Here is a 26,379-nt window from a genome sequence, read left to right as displayed (position 1 = left end):
GGAAACACACCATCACAGAAGATGCCCAAGGACAGTGCTGAAACAGAGACTGCAAGGAGTGTGCACAACAGGGTACAGCCAGCACGGGTGTTTTAACCATCGCTCCGAACATCATCTCCACGACAGGACCAGACAGGTCACTCAGCCCAGGTGGGAAGAACCGGGAGTGTCAGTTACAGGAATGAAGTTAAAGGTGATAAAGGGACTATTAACCACAGGAGTCAGAAAGGAAAACAAGGTGTGAAGGGGGGGAAGGACATCAGATGACAGATGACAGGCAACTCAATGCTAGTTTATTGAACGGTTTTATTGTTCATTTGTTTTGTTTCGAGACTGACCCTTATTGTTTATAATTCATGTCTAGCCTCTCCATTTTGGAGATCTGGAGACGTATCCGGCCCTGGCAGGAGTGCAGTCAGATAGACTCCACAACCGGACAGGTCAGAAGAAAAAGTGGGATCAGAAAGGCAAGATAATATATGTGTCAACGTGAGGTTCCTCGTCCTCCTTAGACTAAATGGCCACAAGAAGACCGTGCGGGGCGGGTGGGGAGGTGGGGGAGGGGTAATGGGAGACAGGACATTTCTCCTTAATGCACAGTCTTGGCATGTAAATGAAGACATCTGAAGACGCACACAGGTTTAAAGCGGCTCTAACATTCTATCATAATTAGAAACATTTCAAGAGCCCTGTAATTTCCAATCAAAATTACAGTAATTTCCGATATACAAGCCATGATTCATGACAGAATTTTACATTCCATGAGAGATTACGGTGGCCTGATGTATGACACGCTGAGTACAGCACTAACATAAACAATTCAGTTTAATGTTTAAACAGCACTTGATGTTTGGAATCTCACAATAAAAGAAACATATTATTGTAGAAATTATCACTTTGACAGTGATGGAGGGGTAGGCAGGCATGTGGCCTATAAAGCTATAATTTTTACAGTCCACAGCTTGAGTTTAATCATTTTTATATAACATTTCCAAGATATCCCTTAAGTATTTCATCCAGCCTAAAACTTAAACAAGAACAACGTTTTTCTAAAGCAAAATTCCCACCAAGTAACACTATTCGTGTGGAGAGAGTAAAATTTTAGGAAAAGCCGAAAAGGTACTGTATTACACACATGACGGATTATAAACACTCCCAGGACTGCCAATCTTATCAGAAGTTCCCAACAGCCAGACTGTTTTACAAAAGAGGGTCCGTTAACAATAATGAAAATGTACGTGTGTCAAATTTCAAGCTGTTAAAAATCTCACCTGGAGTCACTGACTGCCTCTAAATCTCACCCTGACAGTGTTGTCAAACCCGTTTTCCAAGAGGGAAAAGCGTTTAGTGTCCTCCTGGTCTTTTCGAAAGCATTCTTGGCTTTGGAGAAGGGCTTATAGATAATTGTAAGTTTGTTCGTGCAGATGATTCTACTTTTGATGAACACAAATTATCAATATATGACAATTATGCTGATAAAAGGCTGTATTATCATCTTTTGTAGAAATCTGCAACTTTTTCAATTCAAGCCCATTCAGTTGTAATTCATTAGAGTTGGGCAACTTTTCTAATCATGATTCAATTTATGGCTTGTGTACATGTACAGAAAAACTAAAATCTTTAATATGCAAAGATCTACGTGTGTGCCAGTTTGTTTTAGTAAGTGCACCTAATAGCTATAGATAACAGAGCTGAAAGCACAAGAAACTGTGTAATGTTTGTAGTATTTTAGGATGGAAATTAAGGTCATCTAAGTAATAATGAAACAATAGTAATTCAAGTTCATTATTCAACTACAATCGACCAGACTGAGAAACTTACTACACATTACAATATTCTTCTTCAACTGACTCAGGGATTTACTGAGAAACCCTTGGTCTGGGAGTGGCTGCTGGAAGACACAAAACCAATGTCTGTCACCTGCATCTAAACAGTTTCATCTTAGGGCTCTGTAAATAATCCTGGCGATAGATATTGGAAACAGTCATCCTCTTAATGAAAATTTCACCAGCATCGCAGATAAACGTTCTCAATGCCTAATGGAGGCTCTTACCTGGCTTTTGGTTGCTGCGACCTTTGCAAACAGTGCCTGGGACACTTTAGCGCGCTTCATTTCCTGCTGAATCTCGTCATAAATGGAAGCATTAATGTTCATGGTATTGTTCTCTGGTTTCCCATTCCTCTCAGTGGCGATCGTAGCTGTTTTCACCTACAAAACATTGGGAACATGGCTGTCATTTTTTATTGGCCAAATTGTTTTGAAGCTTCTCAGGCTCAGCATTCAAACTGGACATCGTTGCTCCTTTTATGATCAAGGTGATCAACAGTGCAGTCATTCAACATTAGTTATTGCCCCGAGATCAGATTACTTAAGTTAAGGAAGTCCCATTGTCACAGGTGATTGCATCTGTAATATACCGGCAACTGCCAGCTGACAGCCAGGAATTATAATGCCATCAAGTAAGTTTTCTGGAAAACGAAATAGTTTCAAAGACTTGGAAACCCTAAACTAATTGTCTCCCAATTACCTTCCATTGCAATCCTAACAAAGGAAATTCACAATTAAAATCGTAACACAACAGTGCTGCATCTTTACTGGGTGCCCGGTGCCTAATAGACAATTGCATCACTGATAGCTATTACATACTATGGCCTTTTTAATTTTAGACTCCTTTTTTATGCCTTTTCCTCTTATGTTTCATTTAAAAAATCTTCCATAACAACGCCATTTGCAGAACTGCATATTTAAATCTTCTACCCATCCATGAAACAGGTAGAGTGCCTTGCCTAATTATCATAAAGGCTGGTTGCATTTTACACGTGCCTGTCCAAGCTGTTCTGTATAATTATTTCATCTTTCTCCGGCACCCCTATACACAACTATTTCCTTTTGACTTGTGGAACCAGACAATAAGAAAATGTTTCACAGTATTTAATAGAACATTCCTGTAAGTTATACAGAATGCATAATCAGTGGCTTTACACATATAGTCAAAGTTTGTAATCTTGAGTGAACAATTAGTATCGATGTCTTTGGCAATAATGATAAGCAGAGATAGGCAGGAAAATGCCACAAACTTTAGGAGGGAAATCGAATCTCAAATTCAAAATTTATTGATACTATTATTCATGTTTAAAACTCCAAATTTGTTTTTTGTATGACTCAGCCTGGAAAACTTATATAGGAACTATGTAGCTGATTTTTTTTACTAGGAGATTGATATATAAAAATTATATATATAATATAAATATATAACAATGATAGACATAAATGAAAAACGCCTACAGATGCAAAGCCGCGATTCTCCCAGCAAAATAATCTACGTAGGACCCCACTTCCCAGGGTCAACTATGAACAACAGAAAATGAAGTTTTAGGATAAACAAGTAACTTTTTGGCATCAAATGACATACCCTTCTAGTCAAGCTGCAAGCCTCCCAGGTTTACTTCACCAGGTCCCCAAAAAATTTGGTAAGAAAAGAACAAAAGGCCCCCCCAAGAGGTGCAATTCCCTATACTCAGAGTGTAAATAGGAGTCCCCTTTCAAAGACACCTGAGGGATCCTTCCAACTTCTAGCTTTATCTTGAGGAGGTTGGGAGGCTCTTCCACCATGACACTGCCCTTTTAAGCAGGGAAAAGAAAATGCAGTAGACAGTTGGACCAGATCAGGGTATGAGGAGGATGCAGCAGGTGAGGCAGGACAGGTGACCGAGAGCAGGGCTTCCTTCATTTCCCTTCCTTGACCTACCCACTGGAATGGCAAGGGTCCACACTCCCTCTACAGAGTTCACTTCCAAGTGCTGAGAGGCAAGGGTACTCACAGAGGTACATTAATGATTGGAGGCCACTAGGAACACATACAGGGCTTTGAAGCAATAATCTGCTAAACACCACTTCAGGAGCCAAAATAGTTAACGCATTATCATAAATTGCCTACAAAGTTGCTTTGGTGAGAATGGAAACTTTGCTCTGGGGTGGTCTTGCTTTGAGGCAGAGGGATAGATCTGATCACCCCACGGGGTCCCTTTTAATACCTATTTTTCTCACTGCTTAAATGAAAGAGAAAAGAAAAGCCATTTCAATCGCTTTGAAAATGGAATGTTATGGAAATGGCAACTCCAAGGCAAGGGCACTGGAAGAAACAGGTCTTTGGTAGCAATCTGCTTAGCAATAGTTAGGAGAGCAGGCTTTGGAAACTTGGTGTTTCTGTCTGCTTTTAAAATAACCTTCATTCTTTTGTAAAAATGATGCTTGAGAATTTATCTTTGAGGCAGGCTACAGTCATTTGTTTCAACCCCCCCCCCCCGTGATTTTTTTTCCTAAAAATTTCTTGGGTTAATTTTTATTATAAAGCAATTACAATTTGACCCAAAAGAATTAGAAATTAAAAAAACAAAAACAAAAAAAACAAATAATTATTTCCTAGTAGCCTACACAAAATAAAAGGAGGAAACAAGTATACACGAAACATTACAAGGAAAAAAGAATGTAAAGGCAAAACTTTAAAAAATATAAAGTTAGAATGTATCTCTGTATTACTCATTTAAAAAATAATTAGCAAAGCTCTTCTTCACTATCTTGTTGGCCCAGATATGCATCTTATAGCAGATAAGCTATTAGAATTCTGGAATCACATTTTTTTTTTTTCCTAAACACAAGCTATTGCTTCAGGGAAACTGACTTGGACAGCTCTTCAAAAATATGAAAGCCGAATTTTTCCCCAGGTAAAAATGGAAACAAAAATCTTTTATACCTCACTCTACTAAGTACTATTTTAGCTTAGTACAAAAAAAAAAAAATCTTCTTTAATCCTGGTTTAGCTTTTAATATTATATCACACATTAAAATTCATAAAGTAGTTCATTCCAGGCAAAACAAACTACTCTTCAGCTCCTCTCTGCAAATAGCACAGGAGGCAAAATAAATGCAGTTGCTTTCAGAACAGCTTTTATCAAGGTAGGGTGTTCTTACTCCATTAGGAAGGCGGCGCCGGGAAGTAGCTAGGAACTGGAGCTTCTCCGACCTGCCCTGCCACGTGTGGACGGGGGAGCGAGCACCGGGGTCTGCTTTTATGCTCCTAAAATTGTGCAGTGGAACACACATTTCCCATGAAAACTCTATTTGCTCCTTCATGGATCACTAGATGCATCAAATCGCTCTTTAAGGTTCCACAAAGCAACTCTGCTCTGGCCTTGATTGGTGAATGCACCACTCTTTTGATGCGTGAGGGCTGCTCACGCAAGCTCGCGCTCTCTCTCTCTCTCTCTCTCTCTCACACACACACAATTAAAGTTCTATGTAGTTTTAATAATTGTGATAATAAAGGCTGACATTTATTAGTTGTTTATTACGTGCTGGGCACTGGGTTAATGTATATTAACTTCTTCAGCTGCCTAACGGCCCTGAGTAGGTAACTAGGATGGCCCCATTTTAAAACTGAGAAAACGGCTAGAGTAGAGAGGTTCTGTCATCGTAGAAACCATGGAGTTACACCCAGTTCATGACACTGTAACCTGGCCTTCTCTACTTAGCAAAAATTCTCTACTTATTAAACACAGGTTGGACTTGCTTTCTGGTGGCCCTCCGATAAATCCAGCTCATTAAGGTCTTGATTTTTAGTAGGTAACGGTTTTTAATTAATGTTAAAGTCCAATCCGAACTTAGTCTTTCAAGGCTTGGAAATTACAAATGTTTTCTTAGTAATACTGAATAAGCAATGTCCTATCCTATGGAGGCTTGTTGGTGATGAAAGATATTTCCCGTCCCAAACTTTTCTATATTAACACCGTCTTTAGTACCATGGTTTAATCTTTTTAGACATCTCTTTCTTTTTTTTTAGGAACAAAATTAACTATTTTCCAAATCGAGACTTAAAAGTCCTCTAGCTTTTAAAAGATGACTACTAATGGGAAGCGTTTTATAGGCAGTAAGATCATAAAATGATGTTGGATGGTTTCATAATAAATAAACCCTCTCCCAAGTGTTAAGAAGTTGCTGTCCGTCATCAAACCTGAAATCAAAACGAACCTATATTTCATTTTAGAGGGACCTGTCGTAAAGAGACACAACAGTGCAGCTACCAGATTAATTATATATTTCTTAGATCAACTCCACAAATTTTCTCAAGTATTGTTATAAAATATCACACTTTCCTTTAGAAGAAACTAAAGAATTACACAAAGATGTGTAAAAAAGATGAAGAAAAAAAGAGTTGTATGATTCATGTAACAGTTGTAACTTGATAATTATATGCTTTCAAACAGTCTTTACAGAAACAGAAATAGCTAAATTAACTCCAAGAGTCACACATATTAAAATACACAAACAAAACGAAAATAAGCACACACCTAAAGGAAGAAATCATCACTTAAAACTGTTCTGTAGAACTTATCACTCTGAGAGAACAATTATTAATTACTGTATTATCAACAAAATAAAATAGCCTCATCAGGTAAATTCGCAAAGCATAGAGTGAAAAGAAACTTTTAAGGAGACCAGGGGACTGGGGGTGAGGAAGGGAACTGGGTCCTTCAAGATACCATCATACGACCCAAGTTTGGAAGGGGCTGTTTCCCCCACAACCCAGAAATGCCATGGGCCAGTCTTCCCAAGCGGGTCACATGTCAAACACAGAATAGATTTCATGAGGAAGATCCTCTCACATGTGTTCCTCTTCCTAGTCTAACAAGAAAACTTCCTATTCTCTATGGCAGGCAGAAAAAAAAAAAATCCCCAAGTTTCGTTCTCTTCTTTCTAAAATAAGTTTGTACTCTGAGGGGGCGGCCTGAGGCAAAGCAAAAAGCAGCAGACAGAGCAGGGGATTTGAAAACTCCTGACTAAACCTCAGGCTTGGTTTTCTCAGTTTTCTAGCAAAAGGTGGATATGAGGATTCAAGCCATTCGTGGATGGAACGGTGCTTAGAAAACTGTGAACCATCATCAAGTGCAAGACAGTCCTAGTTCTCGAATGAGAGCATGTGAGCTGTGATGGGACACCATTGCCAGGAGGCATCTCCTCTGGGCCGAGGGCCAGCCGAGAGTTTTGGTGTTTCCTGGCCTGACGAGCCAGGGAAGTCCCCTCTTGAAGATGAGTTAGACTCCAAGTCCCTCCAGCATTTAGGGCCTGGAGTATGACCCAGGGGCATTCCAGAATCACCTGTTGTATGATTTACAGTCGATAAGGAACTGGAAGAGGATCCAGTCTCTCAGGCCTCGAGGTGGCCTGTGTCTTCTGTGAGTTGTTAAGGGCCTCTGCCTCGCATGTGCAGTCACTTCTTTAGAAAGAAATCAGGGTTTAGATGTAACCCAAGCCCAAGATCTATCTCCAAAGATGTTTCGAATCTCTACATTTTGGGGGAAATGGAATACATTATTTCACGAGACTCTCTCTGACATAATATAAAATTTCAAAAAGACAAAATGTTGCAGTCTGCTTCTGTATCCGTGGTTTCCCCCTTTCTGTCCCTTTAGTTATTTTTAATAAGCATATTAAGACCTTATATGTGGTGTATTGGTTCCAGTTTAAGCATTTGATTTCAGCTGCTACAAAACAATGCTCATTTAACTGCTCTATAACATGTTTTTCCAAATCTAAAGTACTCATTTCACATTTATAATACTTTTAACACATTAAGGGTTTCTTAAAATTTAATTCACTGAATCACTGTTCAAGGGTAAAATGTGAACCAATTGGTAGTGAGCTCTGTAATGATGATATTAAGTAATGCAAAGGAATTTTCTACGAGGCAAATAAGATACCTTAAAGATTTGTATGACAGCAGAGAAATACAATTACACACACACACACACACACACACACACACACACACACACACACACACGAAACATTTCCTTTGAAACAGTTTCACTAGGAATCCACAGTATCTGCACACTGTATACTTTCCTCACTGGCAGAATATCCTAGCTATGGGTTCAGTCTCACCTCCTCTTGAGAACAAACAAATATAGTGAAGGGTAGCTCAACCAGTTAATCAATAATGCAGGCCAAAATAAATTATGGATATCTTCTAACCCCACTTATCAGCAGATAAAGCCTTTAAGCATAAAAGCCACGCAACAGTATCTTAATAGCCTACTAAAAGAAACACCACTTAAAACAAGAATTAGGGTTGCTTTGGTTCAAGAAAAAATACGATGAATGAGTGCAGAATCACATTTGAAAAAGAAAGAAAATCGCTAAAATCCCCAAACATTAGAAAACAAAAGCTGTCTTAAGGACCCCTGAGTCAAACATTTGACTAGATTTTAAAAAAGCAGCTCAAGGTTGAGGCTCGCATTGGTCTTAAGCAGGCCATTCTTTCCTGGCAGGGCAGATTAGGTGAGAAGTAAAATCACGGCCCAGGAGAGAAGCTAAGGAATGAGGGTGCAGTGCTAACAAGCCCTGAGGAAAGGTGGCAAGCCAAATCCAAAGGATGGCATTTTCTCCCTAATGGCTCTTACAAGTCATACATGTGGGCATGAAGAGCTCTTCACTCTTAGGAAACACTTGGAGGAGGCTTTAGCGGTCACATTCAGCAACTGTGGGTGTGTGGGCAGGTGGGTGAGCCATGGCTACAGATGCCAAACTTTTCTCCTAAAGAAGCATGATTTTCCTATTCACAGTGACAGTCATGGTTTCCTTATGGTCTGCATCTACAGAAATCAAGACCAGATTGGTGCTCATTAAATAAAATGGAGAAAGTGGATTTTTGTGACATTTCTAAAAAACAATTGTTTCATTACGATAAGCAATTTAAGGCCCTCAACAAGTGGCTGAATGTTATACCTATTTCTTTTTTGTGAAGTATCTGCAGCAGTTTCATTCTTTAGTGTTGAACAGGCTCCTTCCAGTTTTCTATGCTTGGAAATGTACGATTTCCCTTTCACTATTGGTAAAAAGAAATTAACATCAAGATATAATTTCATGATGACATTATGTTAAGTAAATACTGGGATCTTGTTGCCCACGCTCAGTTTTTATCCAGTTTTAGTTGATTTTATTTTTATTTATTTGTTTCAGAGCGGAAGATATAGTTCATTTAAAAAGTAAATGAGAGAGAAAGGAGATTCAGTTAGCTGACTTTATTTTTAAGAGTTTGCTTTAAAATACATTTGCTTGTGGCTTTTGAGTCTAACATACTAACTACTAATCTTTTATCTAATCGTTTGGATTGAAAATTAATTTCTTAGATCCTCATAATAGTTGTAAGGCCACATTTTAAACTTACTTTAAAAAATAATACACTTGCAAATACACACAGTTACCTGGAAGGTGAGTCTTTTCCTTCCTCAAGAGTGCAAGAATTTGGAGAAAAAGAAAATGTGCCCATTTCTGGAAATATGGATGGAATTCCTTATCAGCCCCATTTAAAGCTGCCTTCAAGGATTGTATTAAACTTAATTATGAAAGATTACAAACGAGATGATGTGTAATTGGTACCAGCTGCAGTTGGTATTGGAAAGCATAAATACAAATGAAATCACTTATTTATTTTTATTTATTTACTATTCAAATGATGGTTCTAAAACTGGTCGGGATAAAATTGACTTGATTCTTTCTCTTCTTCCACTGAGTTTAAAATACTTCTTCACTTAATAAAAGTAGTAGACATAAATATCTCATTTAAAGACTACCTCCACCCCCGAAGAATGAAGGAACACAGAGCAGTTTTCATTGTTCCATCTAATGATCAGCATATTGTTTGTAGATCAGAGTAGTGATTTGGGACCAAATTCTCAAGTAGCACTACGAATTAAAAAAAAAAATCTAAATCTACATCTTTAATTTCTTATTGAGAGTCTTTCTCAAACATTCCAAAACAAAAAGCCCAACAAAGAAGAGTCTTAGGAGGGTGAGGACTTCACCTGGGGCGGGCGGCTGGGGGGTGTGCTGATCAGGGGAGCCGGCCCCATGGCCGAGGCAGCGTTCAAACTCCTCTCCCTCTCGTCCTGGTAGATCCGGTCTCTTTCAGCTTCCGGCAACTGCAAGAAATTCTGCATAGCCCGGAGGTTTACCAGCAGAGACTGGGAAGCAGTCTTGGGGTCCTCTTCCTTCCGGAGGATTTCTGAAAGCAAGCCCTGCGGGGAAGACAAGGCACAGGGTGAGCGCTCAGGGCTTGGCCCGCCTGCGGCGCGGCTTCCCTTTCTTCTCACCCCTTTCAGAAGAGGCACAGTCAGAGGCATTAATTCTGCGTAGGAATATATTAGTTAGCACTGAAGTGGTGGAGAAGAGAGCCTCGATTGTATTCTTAATTTTATTAAGCATCTGCTTTACATATAACATAAACTGAAACTGCCTAATTGGTCTCCCTCCTTTGAGTGGCTTAACTTGCCATGAAATCTTTCACAGAGAGACTGATCCAGGGAAGTTAAGACTAAATGAAATCCTCATAATACAGCAGCATTGAACTGCACAGTTCTCAAGCTGCCTACACAAAGGCAAGGGAATGCCAACAGCCCAACACGTAAAGAGACAAAGCCATTTCCAGAGAACTCCGTCACAATTTCAAAGAAAATACCAGAAAATGACGTGTAATATCTTAGGGGGAAAAAAGATGATTACTAAAGCATCACCTACGATTTATTTTTCACAGGCGATGTTTTAAGTGATTGCTTACCCTCCACACGTTATCAAAGTACACGACATCAGGTGACCCTTAACATTTACCATTTGAAGGCAACTACACTGACTATCCCAGATGATTTGAAACACCATGTCACATACTGCTGGGGAACAAGTTGCCATTTGGAACTTTGGAAACCATAGATATAATCTGAAATACATGACCACTTTTCCACATTGTAAAAATCTATCTCAGCATGCCAAGGAAAAGAACATTACCCAATTCTGTAACTGACAAATTTGGGGGGGGGGGGATAACACCTGTTATTAGTAATAGGAGAATTTTACAAACCAATAGAAAATCCTCATACAGTGTCTTTGCTCCCCAAACAAGAGCATTAATTGTCAAGTGATTTTTCTTAACTTTTAGAAGAACTCTTTAAAAAATGGATGGCTCCCTCAATGTCTTGGAGGAGTAATATGAGCCAAAAGCATTAGAAAAATCTTCTGTCCGTTTTATAAGGTCTACACAGCCCTTGTTTCTTCGATCTTGTACAAGAAGCAATGCTTGAAATACCAAGACACATTTGATTTCTTCACTTAGCCAGAATATCAGCTTCTCCCAACAGAGTTGAGAATACAATTTTGTCAAGCTTTCTATGTAATTTGCAATTTTCCAATCATCTGTGGAAATGGCTAACAGGTCCACTGGCAGATGGAAGGTAAAGGGTCATGCCAAAATCATGCAGCCCCAAGATTCTAACTTTTGAGCCTTTTTTAATGATTTCCTAGAAGTACAAACCTGGTTTTGTTCCCAATTCCTCAAGGATACTGTATCATATTGTCTAACTATAACGACTGAGTGCAGACAGTATGGAAGCACCGTCCAATTGTTCAAATGATTTGCAAACTAGCATTCAAACGAACCTTTGACAGGTGCAGAAGGCTTCAGGGTCCATTTTAAAGTTGTCTCTCACTTAGCTTATTACAATCAAAGCCTGGAAATCAGACCTGAACTTTCAGTTATACGCTAAGAAACGAGACTGAAGAATGAAGGGCACACGTCCTTTGGTTCACAGCACTGACAAGAAACGCCACAACTGTGTCCGACACAGGAGCAGAACTTCCGGACCAACAAACTAAAATTCAGTCCAACAGGCAGTCCATCATCCAGCTACTTAATTTGCGCAGGGCCAACTAATTAGATTGACTGTGTCTCTGATGAACCACATTGAAAGCAAAGCATATAGGTCTCAAAAAAAATAAATGCTTGAAAAAGGGAATAATAAAATAGTCCTAAACTCTCTACCTCCTCCCACCAAATGTTATGTATTAAAAATGTGCTTGACAAAGCAACACGTCATCAAGTACACAAAAACAGAGATCGATGCAAACATTCAGTATTCATAAATATGTTACAAATTCCTTGAGGGATTTAATATTCATTCTTGTCATCCCAGTGTAATGCCTACCACATTAAATGTTTGATAAATATTTAATAAATGGATTAATTATGCGCATGCAGACCACCGATAGAAAAAATTGCAAATAGGTGATAGAAACTTAAGAACAGGATGGCTACCCATGGGTAAATTCTAGTGGTAATCATTAGTACTCATGGTGGGCCTTCAATTATAGAGTATGTAGCAATTTGTGAAATGTTTATCTACCTAGATTGTTTAATAATTTAAAAAAACATTAGGGAAAATAATATCCTATAAATATTTAGGATGTTATTTAGAAAACTTAAAACTAGACATTTAGACATCTCAAACAATGAAGTAATAGTTCACAAATTTCTATCAAAAATGTTTCTGGAGGCAGCAGAGACCTACAGTGGCAAATTCAAATCCACAAAAAAATACAAAATAATATTCTTTCTCAAGTCTTGCCAACGTGAGACTAAGTCATCCAGGTATAGCTGATGGTACAAAGTAGCACGTCACCTGGGAGCAAATCCAAACGGTTCTCCACCCATATTCTCCATGTTGGCATGTCTTCCCAACTTAGCATACAAGTGTGTTAGGGGCAAGACAATTTCCAATTAAATTAATTATTCTACCAGAACAAGTACAGTTTTTCTGCCTGGAATATGTTGATGGTCTGGATCAACATGTTCCCAACCCTTGAACACCCAAAGAGCTTTAACTCAGCCAGTGTAGACAGTCTCAGGTGTTTTAGAAACCTTTGGGTTTTTTTCTTTTCTTTTCTTTCTTTTTTTTTTTTTTGGCCCAGAGCTTTCAATGAGGGGAGTGCCCCCTGGTGGAAAAGCTTGAAAATATTGTTAGAAAACATTTTGATTAGTGTTAATTATAAAAAAAAAAAATTGTCACTTTAGAGTAATTCTGGAAGCAAAATGACTGTTACCAGAACTCAGATATGGCAGTCTCTTGAATAGTTGCATTTATGGATTCAAGATGCATGTGGCCCCTCTTACCCATTTCTTATGGTTGAAGATACAATACAGACCTGCTAGGGTCATTAGCAGTCAGCCCCCACAGTAGATTGTCCAGTAAGAGGGATCTCTTACCCAAAATTCTTCTTCATGCTAAAAAACGGTATGCCAAGGCCATAAAGTACCTGGCTTGTTATGTCACAGAATATGCTGAAACACCAGGACTAAAACATACCATCAATATTGTGCACCATCAGTGCTCAATTTGTTGAACCAAATCAAACAAAATCATTAGTCACTCTTGTTTCTGAAAAGAACTTGAGAACTTGTATGTTATGTAGGAAGTTACCAGCACCTCATGAATTTTAATTTTATTGGAAATGAGAGGCTGTCTTTCATTGGGATGCTACATCTTACAAATAATTAGATATGTGCTGTATCAATGAAAACGTAAAATTATTTTGCACTGTTGTTACAGAGTGGTTATGTTGAGAATTCTATTTTTTTTCAAGTTCTAATTTTTTTCAATTGAAGAATAAATTTAGGGATGAATTCCTAAACCTTTTTTTACATTCCAAAAAGAGTTTACAAGTTATTACAAGTAAAATTCATTAGTAATTGCAAAAAAAAAGAAAAAACCTTCTATAAATATTATCAGTACTTCCAAAAGCTAATTATGAATTCTTTAAAACAGCAGATAAGCGAAAGAGACTGCCAATCGGAACAAAAAGCCTGTCTGGCCTCCCGCTTGTCTCCTCTTTGAACATAATCACTGATTCAAATAGATTTTATCAGCTTCATGGAACTTCAAAGCCCTCAGTAGGAAAATACAATTCGATGAGACCTCCCTCCTAAAGAGAAAATACACAGAATACCCTTCCAGGCTACCTGCCTCTGTTTGGTGAATTTCTAATCACATTTCCAGGTGAAAGACTGTTTTCAAGCCCCGCCTACTGCCTTGGACCTGTGCCAGGTAAATTGCAAGTGGACACATTTATCTCTGTCGCTTGGTAGGCTAATTGCGAGCTGTCACGTTGGGGTAATAGCACCTTTTTACCTTTTATTCAATAGTGATATGGATAGTGGACTTTTCTTAAATTACACTGTGAAGAATTATAGGAACACAGTAGCAATTTCTGTTATACTTAAGCAGGCAAATTTCTCTCCACTACATAATTTACAGAACTCAAATTCAATAAAACATTACATGATGGGCCATTACTGTTATCAGTTTTGAATAATCCATCTTCATTCTTTATTTTACTGGAAAATAAAGTGTGCCAAAGATGGGGGCGGGGGGGAGAAAAAGGGAGTGGGGAAAGCCACAGAATGGGATAAGAGGTGAACTCTGGGTTTTATTCTTTTAAAAACCAAAGGGCATTAAACAACATATTTCCACGTATCGTAACCTTTAAATAGCCAGAATACAGAGAGGTGAACCGAAAAGTATAAATCTCGAGGCCTTGGCAATTACTTTTAGCCCTAGGTTTCCATTAAAAAGACATCAAGTCGACATAACTGAATGAATGACATATGCTAAAAGCTGGTGTCTTCAGTAGCAATTAAAGAACAGATGCCCATCAATTCAGAAGGGGGGAGATTCCTTAAAACAAGTAATCATATAAAAGGTACCATAAATTTTCAGAAAACGTACACTTCAAAAGATAGTCGTGTGTGGAAGTTTTAAGAGAGGGTCATGCTTCAATTTAGAGGACCCTCTTAGGACGATGAGAAAATTCTCAACTGAGAGGTAAAACCCGAGATCCAGTCTTTCAGAGTCATACAAGACACAGCCGCCAGTGACTAAAATAACTCTCGATTCCTAAACGTGTTATCTGCTACATTTGTGTTTTAACATACTGTTTATAGGGCGTAACGTTTTCATCTGACCATGTCATGCAACTTGGCATTTTTTATGTACACATTCTGCATTCTTTTTTTTTAAACGCAGAGCTGAATTGTGTAGGCACGGAGTAGTCAGTGCACACAAATGTGTAACGTGTGATTTAACTCTGCAGTGCCCTCATCTATACATATGCATTAGCATGTGTATTTTCGTCCTCCACTCTCACACCATACTCTCAATCTGCACCTGCTTTTATTGAAATGCATACACTTTGAAATAAACACACTATATGCATTCACAGGAATGCATAATCATTGGAATAAATGCAGCTGTGTGCGTAGATATGTGTGTGTGTGTGGTATGACCACTGAAAAGACATGCATGCCTGCGCGTGCAAAAGCTAGTCCTCAAAGGGTGAACACTTAATATATATAAATAAAATCACTTATTTAAAGCACAACAGCTTCAAATATGGCCTAACATCCAGTTCTACCAAAGAGCAGTACACATGATCAAGCTAAAGATTTCAAACTGAACTCCTTCATGATGAGGACTCGAAATATTTTTTGGTAATGACTTTTTTCCTAAATCGGCTATTATTAATCAAGAAGCGTCTGTCCCAAGCTGTATCGGGTTTTCATTCTCCTCTCACCCTTGCAAAAATAAAGTCACTGTTTTGGATATTAACCACAGAGATGACTACCTGTTCAAAGAGGCTGTTAATTGGGAATAAAAAGAAAATTCTGCCATTCTTCCAGGAACAAATCCTAGAGGTATTCGTGAGATCTGTGGGTGTTAGGAACCAAGACAGAACGAGTGCCCGCCTCTCCACAGTGATGGCTGAGACGAAACTCTTTAACGATGGGACCAACTGTAACCTCCTTTTGCTCAGTTCCACTCTCTTGGTGTTCTCCACCATATAACGTAGACTTTTCTTAGTGCTTCAAGAAGTGATTTGCTCATTTTTAAAAATGCTTCTCAGTAAATAAACATGTCATTTGTATCTATGCCAATGTTGTCTTTATGGGTTTTAAACTATTCAAAATGTGTTACTAGACTTTTATGGAGAGACTTCTTTTTTTTGCCTCATACTGAGAATGACTAGTGGTTACTACACTTACAAAAATGAAGAATGCTACCAGAAACAGAAATAGCTACAGGTTTGACCTTTGAGTCAGTCATTCATTTTTTTCAGTAATCATCCACCAACTGAATACAGGTGTCATAGATTTACCAGCTCATGAACATCATTTTTTAAGCTGTAAAAATACGGAAGTAGGTGAAGCCACACAATTTTAACCTGAGACATAACCTTGTGCAACCGCCCTTTTAAAAATAGATAAAAGATGTACAAACAACAGATGAAGAAGCTGAAAACGGACACTGATTTAAAGCCTCTGACAAGTATCCTAACTCCCAATCTAGGTAAGGGAAGTCACAAATAAGTCTCTGCTGAGATACTCCTATGTAAACTTTACCAACAAAGAATTAATACTAGATTACTTTTGTATCAGAATTTTATTCTTATGATTATGCAATAAACACAATAACTTAAATATGAGAGGAAAGGATGACTCAGGAAAAATAGCAAACATAAACTGACAGAAGAAAGAACAGTGGTGAAACAAGGAAGCTGAAAAGACATGATGTCCTCCTTCTCCTCAAAGTTACATGTTCTCTTGTGTGTGGGCACGTGCCAGCGCCTGGGCCAGAAATAAACACTCTATCTCATACTAGTTTCCAAATGAATTTTTAAAAAATTCCCTTCATTCACAGTTCAATAGAATCAACTTGCTTAGGGCTTCTCAAATATCTTTATCTCATGACCGCTTATCTCACACACCACCTTTTCTCCATGATCTTCTTCACCATCTTCCACACAGACAGGTGGCATCTTCACAGGAATTTGCCCAGGACAAGGACAAGCACACTTGGGTGTAGGTAGGTCTCAGTGAGCTGTTGAAAAGGGGTCTGCAAATCAAGGTCTGCAGGCTAACCCCCCCATGGCCCGTTTTGCCAATAGTTTTACTGAAATACCACCACACCCACACCCATTCATTTAGTGTCCATGGCTGCTTATTACTGTACAACGTGACAGAGATTTTTATGTCCCTCAAAGTCAAAAATAGTCTACACAGAATAGGGTTTGCTGATCCCTGGGATCTAGTGAATGAGGTTTGGAAGACCTTTAATAGTAACAGGAGGGAGAAACATTTTATGTTAATAAGCCATGTAATATTTTTTTCAAAATGACTGCTTAGACTTAAATGCCAGAAATTGCTTTCCAAGGTGTTTTTAAACAAAAGTTGCAGAAGAACTTAAACAGAGAGCATTTATATACTAAAGTTTGATACGGGTGGGACCATGGAAAAGATACTCAGCCAGAAGCCTGGAATCCTGCCAAAGGCCTTGACCTAGTCATGAAGCTCTTCTTACCTTTTGACTACTGACAGTGTACGATCCCATGATATAAAAGCATAAGTAACGCCAGTTTAGAATTTTTTTTTCAGTCGGGATCACAATTTGTCACCCATGCTGGAGTTCAGTGGTAGGGTCACAGCTCACTGCAGCCTCAACCTCCTAGGCTCAGGTAACCCTTCTGCCTCAGTCTCCCAAGTAGGTGGAGCTACAGGCATGTGCCTCCACACCCAGCTAATTTTTTTATTTTTTGTAGAGATGAGATCCCGCTGTGTTGCCTAAGTGGGTCTCGAACTCCTGTGCTCAAGCGACTCTCCCGCTATGGCCTCCCTAAGTTGCCGGGATAACAGGCATATGCTACGACGCCTGGCCAAGAATATTTTAGATATTTAATGTATCCATTCAAGGCCCCTGAGCTGGGATCGACCTGTACTCAGCTCTCTCTTGCTGGAGGAGGCATGCACAGGGCAAGCGGCGATGAAACTGAGGCGCCACCAGGAACAGGCAATGTGACCACATGAGGACAAAATGTTAGTACAGATCAAAAGAATAAACACTGGAATGGATGGGACCGAAGGAGGAGGTGAGAAAGGGGAGAGAGAGCAGAACCACTTACACACAGAACAAAACTGACCTGAGTTCTGTTAAAAGCCACACGTGCAAACACTGCCTGGGAGATTCCTGCTCGTTTCAGTTCATCACGTACCCACTGGTAGATTTCGGAAGACACCTCTGTGTTGGTGGACACCTGCTGTTCCAGAGGCTTATTCATAGATCGACTGACGGGGGGCGGGTGGTTCAGATACTGTTGGTTTAGGGACTGCTGGGCTAGAAGTCTATTCACCGCATACTGCTGGTTCAGCAGCTGAGCCATCACCAGCTGCTGGTTGACCAGCTGGGGACTGATAGGCGTCGACACGAGCCCAGGGTGCAGGTTCGGAAGAGGGGTCCGGACGGAGGGCTGGCCGCCGTGGGACAGCTGCGCGGGCGACGGAGGCTGCTCCGCGGTGTTCCCCGGAACCGGCTGCTGGCCGAAGCTGACGTGGTTGGCGCCTTGCTGGGACAGCTCGGAAAGACTGTCCATTTCAACTGGAGTGGACAAAAGGTGAGACCACGTTCAGCCAACAGCCACAGGCATCGGGAAGGATTTCTGATCACGTCCTAAGTAAAGAGAGACGGCAGGCCCCGGGCGCACCCAAAGAGCCAAGGACACCGAGACGGGTTTCGAGATGAGGCCCGCTCACCGGGCTGGGTTTTCGCCTTCCTCTCCTGAACAAGTCGGCAAACCCTGAATGTGGGAAGGCGCTCCTGATCTGTCTTAACGTGGTTTAGATTTAAGGCATAAAATCAATCATATCCAAATTCCTTGCGACCAGTCATTCTCTCTCACTCATTACCCCGAGAAGGCTTAATACGCAATGATGTTTATTTTAAAATGGCTTCTCGAAGGATGTCATTTGCTTAACAGCAACTAGAAACGGTGAGCTAAGAAAATAAGCTTACGATAATAAGCAACTGAAGAAATTCACAAATATTTTCTCATGATACTTACCTCAGTACCCTAAGTAAAAAGTGTGAGAGAAAAAAAGAGGATGTAAAATGTTACCTACGTTCAATTTTTATCTACAGTGAATATAAAGAAAACAATATGATAAAGAAATAATAAAATGAACATAACGATAAGTAATAATAACTGAGTGTATACTGAACACTGTGTTGAACTATCATCTATGGCTTGTTTCATTTAATTCTAGCCATGATGGGTGGTAGGGATGCCTGCAAGTACCCCGTATCTTTAAAATTTAATAAATAAGTAAACAACAAACGAATAATGCAGCGACTCATGGTATGGCAAGTCAACACACCCCGTGTTGCTAAGATTCAAAGGGTTTCTCAAGAAGTCGCGGGTATCACCAGATGTGAAGACAATCTTTGAGGATGGGGCGGGATTCGTTCTGGTACTATGGCCATGCTCTCAGAACCCTGCTCCTTCCTCCCACCTACTCAGGATGCATGCTTCTCCCTTGGCTAGGTCCCTCCTGTGGACCGGCTGCGAGTTGGCGTATAAACACCTGGCTGCCATGAAGAGAGGCCGGGACTGGGTGACCTTGCCTGGAAAGGCTGAGTGCAGAGCTCTACACAAATGGGTCTTCTTTCCAACACACTGTACGCTCACTTCCCATGTACGGACGGACTCTGGTATGATTTTAATCGTCGATTCTCTTTTCATTAAATACGTAGGTTTTATATTTAGAGGAACCTATATTGCCATAGTCACTGATCTCTGCCAATATAACTAAGAATTGGGGAGGAAACCTTCCATTTCTACCAGTGATACCAGCCCAAGTGGGCCATTCGCAGAGAACAGTAATTCAAGCAATTACTCCGAAAATGATGCATTGTCTTCATTTCAGCCCTAAGCTATAAAAGGCAAAGAATCTGTTTGGGTAGATGGATGGATTTTCTTCAAATATTAAAAGCTAAAATATGCTCAAGATTCAGGCTCTCTTGTTTCTTAAAATCTTGGGGAAAAAAATTGTTGTTATTAAATGAATGTAACAGAGGTAAACAGAAACAGAGTTAAGACAGGGCATAATACTATGCATATTAAATATCACATTCCTATATTATTTAAAATTATATTTTTGGAAGCTACGAGTATGAGAAAGAAAACTTTAACAGAAATTAAGACGTAATCCTAAACCACAGCGCTTGCGTCTGTGAACGCTAGCAAACCCAACAGGGAGAAAATGCCACCATCTAGATGTTTAGGTGCGGCACACAACCTTTATCTGTCATTTGACACTGCAGACAATTTTAACATATTTCCTGCATAACAAATATTGATCTAAAGTTCCATGTTAAGCTAGGATGCTATAGTGGAATTAAAAGTTTAGAAATAACTTGATGATTTTTCCCGTGGGAACAGTAAGTACAGCAGGGCACTCACCAAAGTGCCCACCCATGGTGGCTGGCTGGGGCTGCTACAGAAACCACTTGATCTCAGTTGTGGAAACTATTAATGCAGCTTAAATTAACAAGTTTAGTACAGTTTAATTTCCTTAAAAATTGGGTGTAAAAGCGGGTACTTTCCCACAAAAACATAAAACCCAAAAGCATGATTTCTCCGTGAGAGAAATCACAGCTAATATTAGTTATTCAAGGCCTGGTTAGGTCTTCACTAAGATGTTAAAAAAATGACAGCTCCCTCCCTCACGCCTCGATTTCCTGCATGTCTGACAACCAAGTCAGTTTGGCTGATTTAAACACAAACATTTATTGAATTTAATTATCTCATTATACTCATACCCCCTCCCCACCCCCAAAGAAACATTCTAAATTGATCTCTAATTGGGCAGTCACAGGACCTGGCTTTAGATGTGACTTTGATAAACCCCCCCAATGACACGTAGTGAGATGTAGCCACCCTGCAACGCTTTTTTGCTTACCCATCATATCTTTTGTCTTCTTGAAATGTTTGTACCACCTTCCAAATTCTTGACATTTTGCTGCTGAGACATTTGCATAGTAAGTGCTGTTCACAATGGAAGAAATCATACTCTGTGTGAAGAGGGGGGGAGAGCATTTGTAATACATAGCGGCATAAGATGGAACACAGAAATGATTTCAATTGTGGAGACTGTGGTTTTTTTTTTTTTAATCAACGGAGCACTGATACATTTTCGTTTCACACTTTAGCCTAAAGCTTCAGCTTCTTAAAATTCATTAAGTAGATCATCAAATGCTTATTTAAGTAGCAAGCTACAGCCCACTGAGACCAGTATAAAGCTATCAAACCCCAGCCTCTGCTCTGGCACCGATCGAATCTCTACCAATGTCATCTACTCCTAGGCTGACAAACTTCCGCTGCTCCCAATAAATCCAAATACGTGAAGACGTCTTTACAATCACAGCTCGTAAAGACACGCCACTTCGCATCTTCCTGACTGGACTCTATCTCCTTGCTACTCAAAGTACAGTCCAGGGACCAGCAAAACTGGCACCACTGAGAAGCTTGTTAGAAATGCAGACTCTTGGACCCGGCTCTGGACCTAGGTGACCAGCACCTGCATTTTACCAAAATCCCCAGGGAGCTGAGTTTGAGACCTCCCATTTGCACTCTCAACCCCTAATGTCTGGATTTCAATCAGAGGTGCCTTCACACTGTCCAAAGGTTAACCGGCCATATTTGAGAAGAATTAAACTCTTCACAGAGATCCTTTATCAGGAGAAAATAACATCCTGCAATCTTATTGCTGGCTTCCTCCATACAGAAAGCCTGGGTTTTGAATTTCAAACTGACCATACACATTTCAAATATCTACAATTCATGCCTACTCAATTTCTCCAGGATACCGCAAAAACAAAATGACCTATTTCATCACTTTTCTTCAGCCTGCTCTAAACAAAATCCTTAAAGCAGAGTCTAACATTTAACAAACAAAAGCGAAGAAATATATTTTAATGTATGCTAGGAGGAGCTAAAAAAAAATTCTTTTCAATGAAGGAGAGCGGTTCCTTTTTCTCCAGCAAATTTTGGTAACGATAATTTCAATGATTAATTCACTTGGTTTTTTGTCTTTTTTAACCCTAACACCCGCATTCTCCAGTAGCAGTTAAATTAATTTCCTATTGAACCTCAGGAATAATTAGGGTTTGCGGCACCAATCCGTCCCTCACCCTGATGTGTAGAAACCTGAGAACTTATATTTCAGACTTCAGTTGGTCTGTGGTGAAATCGTTTACAGAAGACCGCATTGTTGGGGAGGTAGGGAACAACCAGAAAAGCCAGTTTGGGGACAAAAGTACTTCCATATTGTTATCTTCTTTAGGCCACTTCTAATGTAAAGCTCTTTCGGTTGTTATTCAATCTCCTGACATCCATTATCAGTGTTAATTTTGTAGCACGCACACCTTCCCCTAACATGTCAATCTGGGAGGTGCTCTGCAGAACTTCCAGTGACAAAGCTGGCCTCACATAATTTATGTCAAACACGGCTACCTCTCCTAAGAGGCACGGTGATAATACCTTCTATTTTTCTGGTGACACTTTCTACTTTATAGTCATTTTCACATTTTATATCTCTAAAAAGACATTCTTAATGTGCCCATGATACTCTGCCATTAACCCAAAAGCTTGCAATTTCACTAAGAGCCTCCCACCGTCCACGCTGCAGAGAGACACTTAGTAAGGTTGCCAAAACCAGGGCCAGAAGATTACCTGATCCAGTTAACAATCCGTCAGCTTCCATCTCACTTACTCTATTGTAATAAAGGATCAATAAAGTCAGACACTAATAAAACGACTGAGATCGCTGATGGATAATGGCGATTCTGCAAATGGATGACAGCTGATGTTCTTCTACTTTGCTCCAATTTTTAAAAAATTATTACTCTTTACCTAGACATTCTGGCAGTTTCTTAAATGTCAATATGATGTACATAGAAGTTCTGTGTGTGGTTTATGTCTTACTTTTTAGAGATGTACGGACCATCGACATTTTGCTGAAGTTTCTGAGATAATCCAGTCCGCTTTTATTTGCCAATAGTCCTATACGTGATATCCGCTCTTCCCTGCACACCTACTGTGGGCCTGGCTGTACACTAAGGGTCCAGAGAGGAATGACATACAGCCTCTGACTACGAGAAGGTTACCATCTATTAGGAAGACAGATGTGTAAGCAGATCAATTCAATTTAGTGAGTCAGTAAAAAATGTGTGGGGGAGGGGAGAAAGGAGGAAGACTCCCTAGTGTGTGTGAGGGAAAAAGTCTGAAATATTTGCTAAAACCAGAGCCCATATGTAACAGTGCGATGTAGTTCATTATTATCCATATGCGGAAAATAATATCCATATGTGCGTTGTCGCTGAAGCTTCCCCCTGCCCTTGTTTAACCCTACACTGGGAGTCTCTGTCTGTCCTTAATGAGTTTTCTAGATGCTTTCTATGCTGTCACATGGTATGTGCTTAGAAAACTCTATTAATGGAGATATTAGCCAAAGCAAGGCAAAAATCAAAAAGCTATTCCACAAGTTACGATGCATGCTGTGGTCACTTTCTGGATTTTCTGCCTTTCCGTGCTTTGGGATACTAGGACATACTGTATCATTCTATACAATTAAATTACTCACATAGCCACTTCATGGGTTTTTTTTTTTTCCTAGTGGTATAATCCCTACCGAAGGCTCAGGCAAGGCATGGTAGCGAAGTAGACCAGCGAGTTCCCATGGCAGGCAACAGAGACTGTAGAATCTCGCGACGCACAAGGCATCTGAACCAATATTCAACAGTGTCCATGAAAGTTGAAAAACCAAGAAAGAACATCTATTGTTTTAATAATAGAAATAACAGGAAGCCAAGACTAGGGGTGGGGATGGACAGACCAAGTTCTCCGTCTTCAAGGAGGGCTCGGGAGGCTTATATCAACCAAAAGGACATGTTGGTGTAGAAAGATGGCACTAAGCTGTGAGTTCACGCAGGCCTGGGGCTCCACGCCATTCTCTAGCCCAATGCCTGGCCTACGTCACACAAATACCAAATGTTCATCGCACAAAACAGAAGAGAAACAAATCCGCATTCAAGTGCAGGATGGGTCACACTCTGGCAGGGGCCTGGGGTCAATTAACGACTGGCCATTCTATCACCATTGCCCGTGCTAAATGGGATTGATGGAAGTATGCACTCCATGGGGTTGAGTCCATTCATTCGGGCACTTTCTAATTCATTCAGCAGGTATTTATTGAACTCCTACTATGTGCCAAGCATTGCGCAAGGCATCAGGAAAAGAAAGACTCAAAGAGACACAGTATCGACCCTTGAGCAGACAAGACACAAAATAATGCACGTGGTGCAGTTAGCATGCAACCTCTCAAATATAGACTTAAGAGATGCTAATTACTATGACAACCCTCTGCCTCCTCCTCCTCCTTACTGGGCTTTTATTATATAATCACATTTCATACCAATCGACTATGCTTTAAATAACAGAAGAGTATCTGATACGACCTGCAAATGATAGCCGGTATTTTTTATGCGGAATGAAGAGTGTACTATTTAAATTATTAAATTCAAGTAGGACTGCGGACTAACAAGGGTAAACACAGAAAAGCATTTCCATCTCTTTGAATACTCTGATTTTCTGAAGCTGGCCTGTGTCTGGTGGATGGCATCAGGAAGGCGTACCGTGCGCTCCTCTGACTTGGACTTGTGACCCGTGCTTCTTCCGTCTCTAGATAGCATCTGTTCGCCCTTCAGGGTACATCTCGGGTACCTCTGCTCCTGCAAGACCCTTCCTAACTTCCACACCTAGTGCCCCCACAACACTCACCATGCTGTTGACTTTCTACCAGACTGTGAGCCTTGGGTCTTATCTCAATACAGTCTGGATGCATCCCAAGGTCAGATGCGTATTAGGTGATCAATAAGAAAGGTCGCTGAAACAAGGGAGGACTGCAGGCTACCAGCAAACCCTCTTCCTATTTTTCGTCCCCTTGAGGGTCAAAGGTAAGGGCAGCTTGATGGTCGCACGCATCTTTCAAATCCATCACTTTTAGCTGTCATGAAAGAAATCATAGTTTCTAGAACCTTTGTTCATTAATTTGCAAGAGATCCCTTCCCAGGTTTTTCAAAATACATCCACACAGATGTCTCGGAAGTTGCAGGGCTCGGTGCTTATGTTATTCCAGCTCTCCCTCAGTGTCTATTTATACGAGCTCTCCAAAGCACTTCGAAAAAGACACAACTTGTATGGCAAGTTTCCTATTCAGTGGCTGGTCTGTAGAAAACATCAATGTTCAGGGAATAAAATAATCCAACTGACAACACTCAGTCGGTGAGAATCCCAAGTTCAAATGCCGCACGGTATTACCAACCAATAAATAGGCCACAGCTTCCAGGGTTGGGAAATACAATTTCAAAGTCGGCAGAAATTGGCTGCGGGTCTCATAACCCCAGTGTGACACAATACTCTCCTCCTAGGAGCCAAGTTGTAAGCTTTTCTAAGATCCGCGAAGCACATGTCTCCTCCCTATGAGAAGCTTTGGTTCTTTCTGAGAGTCTGCTGAAGTTCCGATCTGAAAGAATGCCATCTTCACAGAAACCCCAGTACTCTAGAATGATACCATCTGCCACAGGCTGAGCTTCCTTTTCAGCCAAATACATTATTTATAACCTTTCTAATTGTGAAAAGGTAAGGGTGGAATTTTTCTAAAGCCTAACTTAGAGACAGTTGGAACATCCTGAACCTTTGCTCCAAAATACTGCAGGTCTCTCAAATTTGAACAATAAACAAACAAAAAAAACACAAGGAATCGGTAGGGGTGACGTAATGTTTCAAAATACACTATTCTTTCAGGCCTCGGTAGGTGTATATTTGGGACACATTTAGGAGATGAAGGAAGACCGTGTTATTTCTCTACGTGGTCATCTCAGTAGCCAGGGAGGTTGTTTCCGGAGACGCGAGGGCCTTCCCAACAAAAGATTCATCAGCTGGGGAAAGGCAGTGATCTGATTACCCTTAAAATTGTTTTGTTGTGCCTTTATAACAACAACCCAAAAAAACCACCCCAAAACAATGCTAATCAGGTTATTCAATCATTTAAACCAAAACTGTTCATGCTTTTCTGCCAAATCAACCAACCACAGCAAAATCTGTTATCTCTGATTGCTCAGCTTCCAGTCAAAAAACAGTTAACCCCCACTATACCAAAAGTTTTCCACAACACCCCTGGAGCCCTGCAAGCCCGTGGAGAATAAAGAGAAAACCACGTGGGCTTTCAAGGGTGACTGGAGTGGCGGGCCATATTTGCATATTACAATATCCTCTAATACACGACGCAGCCCACACCGGAAGCCAGAAACTCCCTAGTATTTCAAGCTATCTCCTTGCCGGCTTTTTGTGCACGACTTTTTGTTGTTGTTTAAACAGGACTAAGATATCATGATCCAAACTTACTAGGGACTTGCTGGTGGCTCAGCTGAGGTGGGAGGAAGACGGGAGCATCCACAAAATGGTGGTTACCCCGGCTTTCAGGCTCCATCGACAGAGAGGGCAAGGGCTACAACATCTTATTTACACAATTATCTAAATACGATTAAACAGCTGATGGACAAATATTAAACTGGAAAATGTATAGTCATTTCAGCTTAATGTAATCCTCT

At 40.2% G+C, this 26,379-nt stretch overlaps 1 protein-coding gene across 1 annotated transcript in view; it reads right to left on the bottom strand.

The window, feature by feature from the left end:
- Positions 1-20,791, bottom strand: part of SATB1 (SATB homeobox 1) — a 49,948-nt gene extending 29,157 nt beyond the window's left edge. The window contains 4 exon segments of the mRNA XM_008062750.1: positions 2,054-2,209; positions 9,865-10,077; positions 17,855-18,309; positions 20,670-20,791. Coding sequence (XP_008060941.1) covers positions 2,054-2,209; positions 9,865-10,077; positions 17,855-18,309; positions 20,670-20,778 — 933 coding nt within the window. The 5' untranslated portion in view covers positions 20,779-20,791.
- Between the last annotated feature and the right edge of the window lie 5,588 nt (positions 20,792-26,379).

Source organism: Carlito syrichta, unplaced genomic scaffold (assembly GCF_000164805.1).
Source record: "Carlito syrichta isolate Samal-C Ts95f unplaced genomic scaffold, Tarsius_syrichta-2.0.1 Scaffold305823, whole genome shotgun sequence".
Taxonomy (NCBI): domain Eukaryota; kingdom Metazoa; phylum Chordata; class Mammalia; order Primates; family Tarsiidae; genus Carlito; species Carlito syrichta.
Note: the sequence above shows the minus strand (reverse complement) of the source record. Positions and strands in the feature narration are given on the sequence as shown.